The following is a 15,113-nucleotide window of genomic DNA, read 5'->3' as shown; positions in this document are numbered from 1 at the left end:
AGTTCAAGCCCCATATCGGGCTTTGCACTGACAGTGCGGAGACTGCTTGGGATTATCTCTCTTCCTCTCTGTTCCTCCAGCTCTCCCTCCCTGCCCCCTCTCAAAAATAATTAACAACAACAACAAAAAAAAAGCACGTGCCCAGAACTGGCAGGTCCTTTAGACAGTCACAGCTGACTCCATAGAGATCACACAGGAACAGTTTGTTCATTTATTTATTGTATTTTACATGCAAGAACCCAAACTAGAGAGACAGTATCTGGAAGGAGAGCCAGTGGGTGGATGGACGCGCTGAGCCTCGAGTGCACCGACCCGCCCTCCAGAACCGGCTCTGCCCACAGAAACGCGCAACAGTGACAGGACATTAGACTTCCAGGACTGGACAACGAACTCAACACGTCTCTCTTTCAACAGCCCACCCCCCCCCCCCCATCCTGAGACCCTCACAAATTAAGTGCAAACTTTAGAAAGTAAATATCCATCCCCCTTTCTCCAGGGGAGCCTGGAGATTTCAGACACGAGAGGAGGAGTAGAACTTCAGGGCTGACAGCTGGTGGCCGCGGGGGCAGCCTGGCTTGGACCCCCATGGACAGGAAGGGCCGCAGACGGGCACTGGGAGAGGCGGGTACCACAGGGGGCATCTTCTGGAGGCACGCACACTCAGCCATGGTGGTGAAGCTGGCTGTTCCCCATGGGGGTGGACGAGCAGAGGGGCCCAGGGTCCCTACAGCACACGGAGGACAGGCTCGTGGTGGGCCGGCTGGGGCCAGGCAGAGAACGCGGCACTCCTGCATGGTGCTTTTCCCCTGCTAGCCCACAGTCCTCCACAAACCATCCGGAAGGCTGGGTCAGACTGAGTTAGAAACGTGTGTAGCAGACGTGGAGACAAAGTGGGGGTGGGCGGCAGGAAGGAAGAGGAGGGACAAGAGTGTAGGAGGCTGAGCAACTGTCTGCCCCATGAAGCCGGAGGGGTCCAGGTGCCTGCTGCCACCGCTATCCACAGCCCTTGCCACCACTCTCCCTGTGGGAGGCCCTGAGTGACAGTGAGGGCCCCACACCTCCCCAGGCCCCCTTGCTCTGGACCCCAGGGGGAGGAAGGGAAGGGCAGTGAGCCAAGGCAGATGGCCCAGTCACTCACACCGATGGGGCTGACAAAACAGAAAGACAGGACGGACCACAGACGAAGTCACCCTTCCCTCCGGCCCCAGCCAGCATCAAGCCCTTTCAGCTCAGAGACCCCTTGTCCCGTGCCGGCTGATAAGCAGGCGGGTCACCTCTCGGCCTGGCCCCAGTCGGCCTGCTCAGTCCCTGGGAGGGGGGCTCCCAGGCAGGGACTGCTCTGGGCCAGGCTGGCCCAAAGCCCACTAGTGTGCCCTGGGTCAGCTGCCCACTGGCCACAAAAGTAGGCAGGAAGAAATGGTTAGTTTTCTCATCTCAGCACACAATGAACACAGAAAAGGTTAAACACATTCCCAAGAAAATATTTTGACAAAATAAATATTTTAACCTATAATCAGGTATAATTAGTGCTTATAAGGAATCCCAGCAATAATTTAGTGTAATTAAGTACATACTGTATCTGTGATTTCTAACACTTGTGGAGCGGCTGGTGGCTCATGAGGGTCTCACTCTCCCGGGGGGTAGGCACTGGCCAGCTTTCCTGCCGGAGCTCGGCTCCCTTCCCCAAGCAGGGAGCCTGGGAGCTGTGCTCCCCACATGGAAGGGAACCAGTGGTTGAGTGGCCTAGGGTGCCTGCGGGCCGCAGGACAGAAAGGGCTGAGCAGCACCCCCTTAAGGCCACCTGGGCCCCCGCTTGGCTTTTTGCGCGGGCCTCACGCATGTGTCACCTCAGCCTCCAGGTAGGGGCAGGCTGCCTCTGGACAGGACTTGTCAACAGGAAGGGCAGCCGCAGGCTGGGAAGGCAGGGGGCTCTCCCCTGTGTGAGCCAGTGCCTTCCTGCCAGCCCATAGGCTCCATCACCATCTGCCGCCCAGGGGCGGCCAGGACTCTCCAAGCCCTGCCTGGAGTTGGGGGGCAGCTCTGGACTGTGGGTACTAAGAGCAGCTGTGCTGGGTTCTCCCCCAGACAGACACAGGCCTCGGCTTTACTCCCTGCCAGGGGCCTCCTCTCCCCTTGGGCCCTTCAGGCTCCTGCTCTTGGGGGGACTTTTCCTTCCACAAGGCGGGGACGCTGGCTCTTCCCTCAGAGGCTGCCGGGCTTGGCCGCGGAGGGACGGGCCCCGGGCCCTCACAGAGACCAGCGCTCCAGGCCGCTGGAGGGTGCTAGCTGGGTCGCTAGGTGTAATCGGACCATCCCAGCCACCTTCTCGGCAGCTCACGTCAAGCCAGCTGACTTAAGACTTCCTAACGTCCAAACAGGCAGACCTCAGGGGGCTCTGCCTGTGAGCAATGTTGACAAGAGGAGGAGAGGACCGAGGGGTGGGGTCGGGGTGAGGGGGGACAGGAGAGGCGTGGCACTGGCTGCCAGGGAGGGCAGGGCTGGAGTCAGGCTGGCTGAGCTCTGATCTCTGAGGGGGAGTTTCCTGCACGTCCTCTGAGGAATCGGGAGTGTGACACCCCCGGCTGGTCCTGCCAGGAGGGTCCCCAGCAAGACCCCGGACCAGGGCACAGGGTTCTGGGCTAGGCAGCGCCTCGCTCTCCACCAGAGGTGCTGGGCCGTGGCCTAAATGCTTCTTCCAGAGCCTGAGGCACTGGTGTTGGCCTGCACCCAGCCGGCCTCTTGACCCCACTCCGGCTGCCAGGTGGGAAGGGCTGGCCACGCCACGGCTCGGGAACACGTCTGCCCCCGATACCTGGGCAGCGCCTTCTGGAACACTGACCCGGGCCCCGGGGACTCACGGGCTGGCTCGGAGCAGCTGCCGCAGCATTTTTCTTTTCCTGGCCAACCGCGGCACAGGGGCGGGGCGGGCTGCACCCTGGACCGCACCGAGCCTGAGCGTCCTGCCCACGGCCAGGAGACACCCAGTGACGGGAGCAGGTGTCCTCAACCCCTAGCTCTCAGCCCCAGGCTGTTAGTCTTCTAGGTTGGCTTGGAGAGAGGGTACAAATCAGCAGCAAGGGGGGTTGGGGGCGGGGAGAGGGCAGGCTGTCAGGACGCTCTGTGGAGGAAGCAGAGACCACACCAAGGAGCAGTGCAGGGACCCTAGGGTCACTCCAGCCCCTTGGTCACTGCATCTCCAAATATGGTGCAGAGCCATCTGCTCCTGGGCCCTGGAGGTAGAGGCACAGAGGCTGCCACGGACCAGGCCAAAGCCCCGAGCCTGGTGTGCTCACAAGCCCACCAAGCTTTCCCAAGCAGTCAGAGCAATTCCTCCCCGTGCGGGCCCCTCCACAGATGGGGACGTGGGGCAGTTTGGTTTACGGTTGTGTTATCTCTGCAAGAGCCAACCCGTGTGCCTCGTGACCATCATCCATGGGTCACGTGCCGTCTTTGCAACTGCCTTTGGCTCTCCCTCTCCCTGGGTCCATCGGGGACCCCTCGCTCCCAGGCTCAGCTGCTAAGCCAGCCTGGCGTGGGCAAGGGTTAGCAGCTGAGCGACGGAGAGAGGGTCAAGAGGGTGAGAAGCCTCACACAAGGGCACCCACAGAGCCTTCTAAAGTGCCGAGCATGCCGAGTGCCACAAGGTGACACGCGTCAGGGAGCAGCATTCCAGGGAGGGAGACCAAGCCCACAGGTGCAGACAAGCCCTTTCTGGAACAGGGGCATGGGAGCGTAGGCCGGTCCAAGGAGACCCACTGAGTCAGGTAGGGGCAGGGCACAGGGGGGAAGGGGCTGGGGTCGGACCCCCTTCTCTGTGGGCAGAAACCGGAGGAAAGGCAGTCCAGGTGTCTCCTCAGGAAATGGTCCCACGGGGACTGCCCTGCCTGGGGCTGGGTCCCACTGCCTGTTCTTCTGGGGAGGACACATGGGTAGAGGGAGGCTGTGGGCCAGAGGGGCAGGGGCAGGGGAAGAGAGCCTCTGGCTTCATCGATGCTGTCCCACCACCCAGAGAGAAGAAGGTGGCTAAAGCTGGTCCTGACTAGTGGGAGGCCTGGGAGCAAACACAGTGGCATTTCCATGGAGACACAGCAGCACAGGACCGAGTGAGGACTGGGGATGGGAGGAGTGGCCAGTGCCTAGCGTGGACCGGGGGAATAAGGAGTGACCTGCCATCTGGGGAGCCGAACCGCAGAACAGCTCACAGGGCGAAGAGGGCATCCTCTGACCGCTCAGGCTTCTTCCGACCGGAGGGGTTTGAGGCTGGGGCCGGGGCCGGGGCCTCCCCTGGGGGCGAGGGGAGGTTGGGAACCATTTCAGCAGCTTTGGCTCTTTCTTCGAGGAATTTATCGAATTCTGCAATACAAAACCAGGGCAAGGGGCAGCGTTGGTAGGAGGCTAGGCCCACAGTGAGGCTCTAACCACCACATCTCACCTGCTCCCCTCGGAGCCCCATTAGTGCACTGTCCCCACCCTCAGCACACTAGCCTGGGCTGCCTGCCAGGGAAGGAGGGAGGCAGGGAGCGGCAGGGGAGCAGCCAGCCAGAGCCAGGGGTGCTTCTGGGCCGTCTGCTGCCCAGAGACCCAGGCTTGAATTCCCCCTCTGCCGCCTCCAGGGCAAGCAGGAAGCCTGGCTACCCGCAGATGGTACAGGGGGAAGGGGCAGGTACGATTCCAGCCCCACCCCTCTAAATTGGGGCTTTTCCATGCACCAGATCAGCACTGGAGGCAGGGCAGGGAAAGTCGGAGGGGCAAGTCCCCACTTAAACTTGGCAGAGAACATCCCCCTACCCTATGCTCATCCTCCAAGCAAGGTTCTGCCAGTGGAGGGGGTCTGACCAGATGGTCTGGCAAAGCAGGGAGGAGGCAGTGCAGAGGGGAGAGTGGCAGGGAGTGGGGGAGACAGGAGGAGCAGGGGAGAGAAGGAGAGGGCGAGATGGGGGGGGTTGGAGGACCTTGATGGGAACTTCCCTACCCGACCCGTCATCCACTGGCCCCCCAGAAGTGGGGTCCCAGAACGCCAGGCCCGATGAGTTCCCTATGCAGCCCTGTGGACTGCACAGCATGTCTTGTCTCTCTGCTAGATTAAGAATTCGGGGGTAGGGACAAACTGATTAGGCTTGCAGATCTGGGGGTCACGCTGACCTGGGATGGCAATCGGGACCTACTATTCACTAGCTCTGTGACCTTCTTAAAGTCACATGTTCTGACACTTCCCTCATCAGCACGGGGCCTGGCTGGGACAGAGCAGAGAAGCCCCTGGCCCAGGAGGCCAGGCCAAGCAAGGATGGGCACCGGGAGATACGCTGGCAACGGAGGCTCCAAGACAGCGGGGTGCCGGCCCCTATGCACCTCAAGAGTCTGGGGCAGGGGTAGCCAACAGAAGGTGGGGAGCTGTCAAGGTGCTGGCCCAGTCGTACCTTCACTTGTGACGCCCTCTTCCAGGTCGTCGCCCTTCTGTGGGAGGAGCAGAGAGAGCAGTATTAGGGCCCAGCCTGGGCCAAACCCCCCATTCCCCGTGCCCAGAGCTCTGTGACAGTAAAATACTGCTTGTCTTACTGAAGACACGGAAACTTTTGTTTTCTAGAAAGCAAAAATAAAACCACCCCAAACTCCGTAGTTCTAGGCTTTGATCCTCCAGAAGAACCAGAAAGAAAAATCCAAAAAAAGGCGCAGGCCGGTTCTCTGGGTTTAAGGCTACAGGCAGGACCACAGCAGGCCTCTGGCCACCCAGTGACACTCCCAGAACAGGGCCCCAAGGAGGAGGCTGAGCTGCGCGCGTGCCCAGGACCCCCTCAGGTGCTCCTTCACTCAGCGGCCGCAGGACTCTGGGAACCCGCTGTCCATGCCAACAGCTGGGAACCGCATGAGGCCTGGAAGGGACAGAGCCACGAAGTCCATGGCACAGGGCCGGATACCAAGCAGTATTTGGCAGTAAAGTGCTGTCCGGCCAGAAGCCATGTCCCACGGCCTCCTGTGGCCCAGATTCCGTCACCTGCTGCCGGTTCCTGAGAAGCCATGGGAGCTCGGAGAGCTCTTAACGATGACAGTGGATAGGACTTGATTTCTGTTTGGAGAACGCAGTGGTCACTGGGAACTTACTGCACAGTGATAGGGAAGGGAGCTGGATGGGGAAGCGGACAGGGCCTTGGGCTCAGCCAGGAGACGTGGCTTCCTTCCTGGCCCTGCCACTGATCTGCTCAGCCTTGTCAGACAGGTCCCTCCCCCTTTCTGAACCTTGGGCTCCCGCCCCCCCCCCTGCCCCATGAGGTGAGGGCCTTGCTCCTTCCTGCTTTGTCTCTGTGACAAGAGCTAGTTCTTTTCCAGGCATTCCCTTGGGAAAAATATAACGTGTTTTCTTCCTCCCCTGGCACGGCACCTGGGTGCCTGCCTCGCTGGGCAATGAGTGTCTTCAGAAAGCCTGGCCTTGTGGGGAGGTGGCCCGGAGCAGTGGGAGGCCCTACCCTGGTACAGAAGGGGGCCAAGTCGGCAACCCACTGCCAGCCAGGCCAATCCTGTGGTTAACGATGCTCTGCTCTGGGGACAAGGCCCCCTGAAGAGGTGGCAGCTAGGAACAAGAGATGAGGAGTCTCTAGGACTAAGGGAGAATCTGCCCAGCCCATGACCTTGGGCAAGCCACTTCCCCTCCCAGAGTGCATTTCTTTGTCAGCCCCCCTGGCCAGCAACCCCCACTCTGCCTCTCCTGCAGCCGCCTGAGAGGGAAAGTGCTTTGTAAGCAGCAGCAGGAGGGACCAGCCCCTGCAGCCCTCCCTTTCCTGGGACCTGCTGCCATCTGCAGCTGCGTGATGTTCTCACCTTCCTGTCCTAGCTCTGCGGGTAGAGACAACAGTCTCGAGGGTAAGGGTTCTTTTAAATCCAGGATACCAGAACATACTGGGGAAGTGGGATGACAAGTAAAAAATAAAAAAACAAGAACAAAAACAAAAGCCAAAACACCAACCAAAAAAACCCCACAAAAAAACAAACACCTGGCTCATCTCTGTATATACAGTTTACAGTGAAAAAGAAAAAATAAAACCCACAAAATCCCCCCAAAACCCAAACAAAACCCCAAAGCAAAAGAACCCAAGCACACACACACTAGATACAGAAAAGTAACTGGAGGCAAGTGTGTGTGGTTTCGGAGCCAGCCAGAGCCCTGCCTGCTGAGGCCCCGGGGCCGCGCCCGGAGCAGGTGCGCCGGGCCCAGTGGGCTTTCCTCCTCTGCCACCCCAGTGGGGAGCAGCCCCTGGCCCCGGGCCTGTCTTCAGAAGCACCTCTGCCTTGCCACGCCCCACACACAGAAGAGAAAAGTCGAGTCTCACCAGGTCCGTCCTGAGCCACACCTCAATGTCGTCCATGACAGAGGGCTGCGCAACGGGGATCTATGGAGGCGGCAAGCAGCGGGTCAGGCAGCCCCACAGCCAGGCGAGGGGAGACAGAACACCGAACAAAATAAATCGTCAAAAGCAACCCCAGAACGAAACCAAAACGTACACAGAGCAAAAAAACACGTTGGCACAGCAGGCGCGGGCAACACAAGGCAGCCACACATGAAATGGCAGGTGAGGGAAGCAATGAGGTGGCCAGTTCTAAGAAGCAGGGCTGACCGGCAGGCGCCGGGGGGGGGGACGGGGGGGGGGGAGAGGAGGAGGGAGGGCAGCAGTACGCATTCTTGAAATGGATAACTTTTTGACTACTCTCAGCCCAGGGCTGCAAAGCACCTTCTCATCTCAGGAATGCGCTGGTCCCACAGGCTGGTTTTGAACTCATCAGGTTAGGACCCTTGGAAGAGTCCTGCCTACCCGCCATCGAGCCCAGTCCTGGGAGTGACTGGAGGAGACACCAGGAAGCCCCTGATGCCACTGGGGATCCCAGGTGGCAGTCTGCCCGGAGCAGGGGGTGCAGGTGGCCAGGCGGGCGCGGAAAGTATTTCGGAATGTGTCCCAGTGCGTCTCTGAGTGGGAGGAGGGGAGCACCGGGGCCCGGGTGTGGCCTGGCTGACAGCAGGCGGGCACATCTCACCACCAACACAAGCGGGCAAAGCTGGGGCTTTGATGACCAAAGCGACGTTGGGGCTTTAGCTGTCTTTGTGCCTCTTCAGGGGAGAATCACGAAGCAGTCCTGAATGCAGTGGCTCCTTTAGTCTCACCCTGCCTCCCCAGCTCTCAATGGCTGGCTGCGCTTCGGGAGCCAAAGAAAAGTTCAACTGAGAACTAGGGAGCGGTAGCCGGGGTGGGGGTGACTGGGTCCCGAGAAAACAAAGACATGCCTCATGGGTGCCTGAGCAGTCTCCATGCCTGGCCCACCTGTGGAAGGCCTCCGGGGCGGTGATTCTGAAACGTCCATTTGGCTAGAATGCAATAGCGGCTCACAAGTCCACTATTTCTAGAAAATTCTCTAGCACTGTGTCTATAGCTGGTTTCCCCCCAGCGTCACAGTCTAGGGTAAGAATACAGTTAAAATAAGCACCGGGAAGACTGCCTTGGTGTTTGCCAAATCTAAAAAATAACATGAGCTTAACAAAGGAAAAGAACAAAGATTTCCTATTCCCAGCCCTGCCCTGACGGGACAAGCCGCTCCTTAGAGACGGAAACCTGCTGCTGGCAGAGTTTGGGGTGTGAGGTAGAGCGAGGGCCCCTAGGGCAGCCCGAGTGTGCCGAGCAGGTGTCCCGTGCACACACGCACCTGGCGAGGCTGGCAGCCCCCTCACTCTGGTAACCTGGAGCGCCTTAACGTATATCGTGCCGCACTACAGACCCAGCGTGGGCACCCCACATGCATTTTCATAAAGGTTCAAGCCCACCCCTTGATCAGATTAGGAAGACTCTGTCTACGCTGTCCTTTTATCTCTTTGATTTACTGGGAATCTCGTGTTGGAATGAAAAAAACGTCAAGGAGTTCAAATCACCCTGAAATGACTCCTAGGGACAAGGAGCACAGGATTCTCATTCCAGAGGGCACAGATGCCCAGCGTGGATGTGCTAACAGCACCTAAGGCAGCACCCAACTCCTCCATCGAAAAGAAAGCAGTAAAGGCACGCGGAGTGCGATCTGCTAATTTTACGCTTGCTGGCAGGACTTCTGTCTTGACATGTTCCTGTGACAAAAGATGCCAATTTTCATTATCTTGATGCTTTTAAGTCAGAACGCCTGGCCTCTGGGAGGATGCGCGCCACGCCAAGTTCCCAGAAACAAAAGCTTGGAAAGTTAGCGGCATCTCCAAAGAGAAAACATGGCCAACCACAGTTGTTGGGAGTGTGTGCTGGGCTTTCTTATACCCACCCAGCTTCAGTCTATCGAGGAGAAATGGAGGTTCGATGGGTAGAGCTTTCCAATGTGCTGCAGAAGCTTGAAAAACAGCCACTAAGGGGTCATGGGTCTTAAACCTTCAGATACGGCTTTACAATATTTTTGTTACTGCTCAAAAATAAGTCCCTCGAGGCTGGGTATCACGCTCCAGTTTTCTTCTTTGAGGATTAATCTTGAAAGCCAGCACGCTCAGAAAACAAACACTGACATCTGAGAAACTCCTCACCCCCTCAAAAACAAAAATTTCCCAAAAGCTGGATCATGGGAACGCTTTTCTTCCCCCTTTCAGATTTCTCCAAATAAGTAGTGTGTTTATGGAAGGGCATCCTCCGGGCAAAGCCCCAGGAGCCAGGCTGATGACAGAGCACTGGGCGATGGGTCGGCTGGGCTGGGCTAGTCAGGTCCCTGGAGCATATCACTTTTTTCTGGACTTGCTTCTTTCTTCACTCAGGAGCCCTGGAGTCTCTGCTGTCCTAAGAAGCCTCAGGACTTTGGGTAAAGAGGCAGAGCAGGGACAGGGGAGCTTGGGCAGTTCTTGGCCTCCGTCTCCCCATCAGAGAAGTGGCGTGATGGCTAGGTTCTATTTAGTTTTCACCCCACAGGACTCCGAGCCCCTTAACTTCCAGGTCAGGGTTTCTGTTTTCTAATTCAGAAACCAGGAATATCATGAACGATCGGAATTGACTCCTTCCAGTATGAAAGGCACTTGGCCTCAGGGCCGGAATCTCCGTGGAACTAGGGGGAGAGCTAACAGTAAAGCTTATACAACACAGGGCAAGGGTTGACCTGCTTGTGGTTGCACACAGTAACTTACCCATATACACCTCCTACCCTGGTAAATCAATGCCTTGAGCGTAGCACTGGGGTAAAGTTCCTTCTAATAATGTGGATGCCACCACACAGACTAAACGTGCACAACTGCTCTCCAAACAGGAACTACAGAAACTGGGAGGGACGAGGAAGCTCCCTCGTCCATGCCGATGGAAGGGAAGGGAGAGGCCTTGGCCAGCCAAGAGGGCACTGGACTCTGTCACTGCCCCGTGGCTTTGGGCACGTCACCAAGCCCCTGGGAGGCCTCAGTGTTCTCATCCGTCAGATGAAGCCTGGCCCAGCTGATCCCTAAGAGACTGTGGCCTCTGACATGCCACGGTTAGAGCACCTTCTTGGGCAACGATTGAAGGCTGAAGGCTAATCCAAAGGTCTGAAGAAGAGTGTGTTGGGGGAGGGAGACAGAAAGGGAAGAAGACGCGAAGTAAAAAAAAAAAAAATAAGAGAAAGTTGGCACAGGACCACCCTCCGATAAAGGCCGGTGCATACGGGGCTGGCTTGGCTGAGGCAACGGTGAGACGCGCCCGCCCATCTTGAGGGTCCAAAGAGAAAGCGGCGTGTCGGGGGCCAGAAGTGGCAGATGTTGACGTGGGCGCTGGGTGAGCTGTCTGCCGTGCGCTGACCCTCACTTGGCTCCACTTAGGGGGCGGCAGGTGGGGGGCAGTGGTGCCACCAGCTCGGCCACAGCCAGTGCTATTCGTGACTCTGGGCTTGCTGTGTCGGGGGGTCTGCCGGACCGGATTACGGCACCCCTCCATGCGTAGGCTTGGGCCGTAGCACACTCCTACTACTAACCTACTTCTGCTCTTGTTGGGACCGACGCTCGTTCTTCTCAGGGGATCTTTCTGGCGGCATCCTGCTTATGGCCAGGGGCGGAGGTGGGGGGGGGCAATTTCCCAGCAGTCTCCAGGCAGAGCGGCTCATGACGCTGCTCAGGGGTCTCTTCAACTGGTAATGAATCTGGTATTGTCAACTGTGGTGTTGGAAGTCTAGACCCCTGAAGTCCCACGAGAGCACGGGCCCATTTCACGGCCCCCAACCCACGGGGAAACCTCAGAGTCTGATTTACAACGCAACAGGAACACTTTTCTGAAGAGCTCAGGTGTGCTATTTCACGAGAACTGAGAAATCCTCCCTACAACATGGTCCCCCCAAACATGAGCAGCAGCCTAAAAGCCCTTCAGCCTTGCTCAATAGTACAAAAAGTTTCCAAGTAAAGAATTTGTACTTGGGGGTTTGGAAGGACTCAGGGCTTCTACACTATGGGAAATAAGGCAAAGCAATTAATATACATTGTTTAAAAGAAAAAAAAAAAACACTGCAGTCAGGCAGGTGAGATACCATGTTAGCCGTTAGTTGGGTTTGTTTCTGGAAAGTTGGAGACTGGAGCTCTAGTGGGGGGCGGGGGGGGGAGGGGATCTTGTGTGGGCAGAGGCAGGTGCCACCACCAGCTGCTAATGCCACACTCAGGGTAGTTTGTTTGGGCAGTATCCTTTTTCGCAGGATTAACGGGCACAAGGACACACGGCTGGATCCTCCCAATTTGGAACTGGAATCGACATGGTCTCCAGGAGTCCCGCTCTAAGGTCACCCACACATGAGGACCACAGCCCTAGCCTGTCTCTGAAGTAAATGAGGGGCCCGGAGAAGCCTGTGTCTCTAAGAATGGCTTTGGGGTCGCGTGCAGGAAAAGAGCAGTATGAAGTGCCTACTGCTGACAGATGGAGGAAGGCTGGCCCCACCCGAGCGTGGCTGTGCGAAGGTCCCTAGCTCCAAGCTGGGGTGGTAGGAAGATACCCCCACCCCCTCGATTCTGATGGCTCTGTGCGGCCATTGCATGTCGGCCACACCTTGCTCAGACAGGTGACCCCTGCCGTGCCACCTACGGCCTCAGACATGCTGGCCTGCCTGAACGCCCCTCCGCCGGCCACAGCCTGGCCTGGGTTCCAGGGGTCGGTTATGCTTCCTCCCCAGTATGTGTCTAGTGTCTGCCTGGCTCCACCCCGGAGGCTGATGCCTGACTGCTTCTATCGTCCCTCCCTCTGTGCACCCTCTCCTGCTCCAGCCCTGCCACACACGCACGCACGCACAGACCTTTGGTCTCTATGTTAGAGGTGCTAGGCGAGGACGGTGGCTTCATTAGAAGTGTAATCATCACGCCGAGGCAAGTGGCCTGGAATGAGGTCACCCTCTCTCTCTGTAGCAGACTCAGGGCCACCTACCTGATCAGATGAGGCAGGAGAGGCCCACTCGGGTCTCTGTGGCAGAAAAGCTCTACTTGATGAGAACTGTGTTGATGATATTCAACTCCCCTGGCTTTGTCTTCTTTTTATTCTGTTCTATTGTGTTTGTGTGTTTAAGATGTCTCAAATTCTTCTGGGGGACGTAGTGGGCACACATTTACTCCATTATAAAAACCCATCAGCCTAGGACTGCCAGATCTAGGGGCTGGAGGGGGCTTCTCCAATTGATCAGGTGCTTTTGAGTCTGTTCTCTTAGAAATGTCCCCTCCTAACAATAAGCAAAAGCCACAGTAACTTGTGCTCATCCTGGAAAAGCGAATACTGCCGAGAGCTCCAGAGACAGTAAAAGGAGGGAGAGGGCCCTCCCCTCACTTCCACAAATGTCCCAGACCCTTAAGGCCCAGGGGCACGGACCTTAGCAGAAAACCAGAGGCGTTTCTAGGACTGAAAGTCTGTGGCTTAAGGAGATTGTACAAACACAAGAAGACATTTTGGCAGGGGGAAATTTGGCATCCAGTCATTAGGAGAGAATGGCCTTGTACTGTCTGACTCACAAGGGCTCAGCAGGTGACACAGGTAAGCGCTGGGGTAGACAGGGGGCTCGGCTCAGCTGGTGACCTCTCACCATTCCTTGGGTTATGAGCCAGCTGTCTATGGGCTCCAGGTCAGAGTCCCCACCTTTACCTCTCTTCTGGGCCGAGGACAGAAAAGTCCCAGAAAGAAAAGTCACAGCAAGACCCAGGATAAAGAAAGCAACAGTATATATCATGGAAATGGAAAAGTCACTGTTGAGAGTTGATCTTTTGTCACGTAAGGAGATGTGACCCATTGCCCCCGCCCCCCTCCAGCATGTCCCCCTTACCTTTCTGGAAAAGAGAAGAGAAGTTTAGTAACCAAAAATCCCAACAGGGTAACATAAACTCATGCCAACTATTCCCACACACTGGGAAAATCTCCACGAGGTCACAGAAGGCTGGCCACGGCCGCTTCTCCTGATTAGGGCTCTCGGAATTGGCAAAGGGTCAACTTTTCAAAGAGCCAGCTTTTACCAAATCATTTCTCCTTTTTTTTTCTAAGTTATTTCTGCTTTTTTTTTTTTTTTCCTCCTTCTCAGTTCCTTGGGTATTCTTTTTCCAAACTCTTAACTTGAACACTGAATTTGGGCATACTGCTCTTTTTGAAGTCACAAAGGTATTTAAAGTTAAGACTTCTGATTGGATTGCACTGTGGAGGTGTGGCTATACAATTTTCTCCCCTTCACTGTGTTCTTAATTTCTCCTTTGGCCCAGTTCTCGTATCCAGGTCGGTACGGTTTAGGATATGGAACATCATGACCTGAAATACTGGCCTCGAGATGCATGTGAGTGAGGGTGTGCGCACACACATATACGAAGACACAGACGCGCACACAGATACACACAGACAGGGATATACATATACTCACACAGATGGACACAGGCACACAGGCACCACAAGCCCTGCTTCCCCTCATCGAGCAGTAAACATGAAAGTAATCTGCCTGCCATCAGGTGGAAAACATGCTGGAGTCATCAAGATCTTTGAAAACAGGGAGATGGGCCAAGCCACACGCCCAAAGGGTGAAGGGCGGGAGGCTGGCCACATCTCCTGAGCTTGGATCCAGGCCTAAGCACTAAGAACAGCAGAGGTGGCACACCCTGGCACGGATGGGGGCAGGCCCTGGGGACGGAGTGGGAAGCAAACCAAGTTGGCCTGGCTGAGGGACAGAGCTACAGGCCAGGTCAGGGTGGGCCAGGAGGAAATGTCCTCACCTGGCAGTGTGCTGGTGGCCTCAGCCCGGTGGTGGGCCCTCCTAACACCCTCTCTCGGTTCGGGGGGACACATTCTAAGTAATGGGAGAAATGGAGCCACAACCACTACGCAGATTTGGGGAGTCCAGGTCCCAGGGGTGGAAAGGCAGGGTGCTGAGACCCGAGGCAGTTGGGCTGGCTCTTCTGTGCCCCCTAGTGGCCAGTGCAGAGGGCCGCACACCCCTCACACCCAGTTGGCTGAGCCAGAAGAGAGGGACAAGTCCCTTCCCCAGGGTGAACCTTCTTCCAGAAACCAGGCTGCAGACTGCTGCCTGCCTGGGCCCATTTGGACAGGGGCTGCAGGAGCCCAAGAACCGTTGTTCTGAAGCAAACCTCCCCGTCCAGTGGGCAGATGAGCACTGCTCCTTTCGAACCCAGCTGGGGGACCCTGACAAGAGGTCCAGCCGTTCCGGGGCCCTTATCCCCACAGCTCTCCCCCTCCCCGTCCCTGCAAACAGACGCTCATTCACACACAGTCACACGCATTCCTAGGCGAAAAGGGGTACGATCTCATGAGAAGCATTAAGACACAAATCCTTTCCCCTGCAGTGACCTGAAATCGTACAGAATCCACAGCTGCCATCTGGGGCTCAAACAAGCACCACCCTCCACTTCCAAGCACCTCTGCCTTTAGCCGTGCTCCTTCCAGACACGGAGCTGCCCAGAGCACCCTCCTGGCCTCCACCCACTGCTCCTCCCTCCTCCAGCCCCAGATCCCCAGACAAATCCTGCCCATCAGCTGCCTTCTAGTGGGTTGGTACTGCTTCTCTAGGCCAACTACAAATGATCAGCAGAGATGTGGCTCAGGTGAGCATTTCCCTTCCTTGTAAGGGCCGTTATTTTGTCGGAGCACTGCCCACCCCCAGGGCTGTGTAACATTTGGGAAGAGGCCCTATCTGGGTGT

At 56.9% G+C, this 15,113-nt stretch overlaps 1 protein-coding gene across 3 annotated transcripts in view; it reads right to left on the bottom strand.

The window, feature by feature from the left end:
* Window positions 1–201: 201 nt before the first annotated feature.
* Window positions 202–15,113, bottom strand: part of TOM1L2 (target of myb1 like 2 membrane trafficking protein) — a 120,908-nt gene continuing 105,996 nt past the window's right edge. The window contains exons 13-16 of one of the 3 annotated variants that reach the window (XM_030297048.2): window positions 13,006–13,071; window positions 7,323–7,382; window positions 5,418–5,454; window positions 202–4,353 (exon numbers count right to left, since the gene is read on the bottom strand). In XM_030297048.2, coding sequence (XP_030152908.1) covers window positions 4,199–4,353; window positions 5,418–5,454; window positions 7,323–7,382; window positions 13,006–13,071 — 318 coding nt within the window. In that variant the 3' untranslated portion in view covers window positions 202–4,198. The remainder of the gene's footprint in view (window positions 4,354–5,417; window positions 5,455–7,322; window positions 7,383–13,005; window positions 13,072–15,113) is intronic. The other 2 variants (XM_030297049.2, XM_030297050.2) reach the window with 2 other exon arrangements.

Source organism: Lynx canadensis, chromosome E1 (genome assembly GCF_007474595.2).
Source record: "Lynx canadensis isolate LIC74 chromosome E1, mLynCan4.pri.v2, whole genome shotgun sequence".
In the NCBI taxonomy this organism is placed as follows: Eukaryota; Metazoa; Chordata; class Mammalia; order Carnivora; family Felidae; genus Lynx; species Lynx canadensis.
The sequence above is the reverse complement of the archived record's forward strand: the minus strand, read 5'-3'. Positions and strand labels throughout refer to the sequence as shown.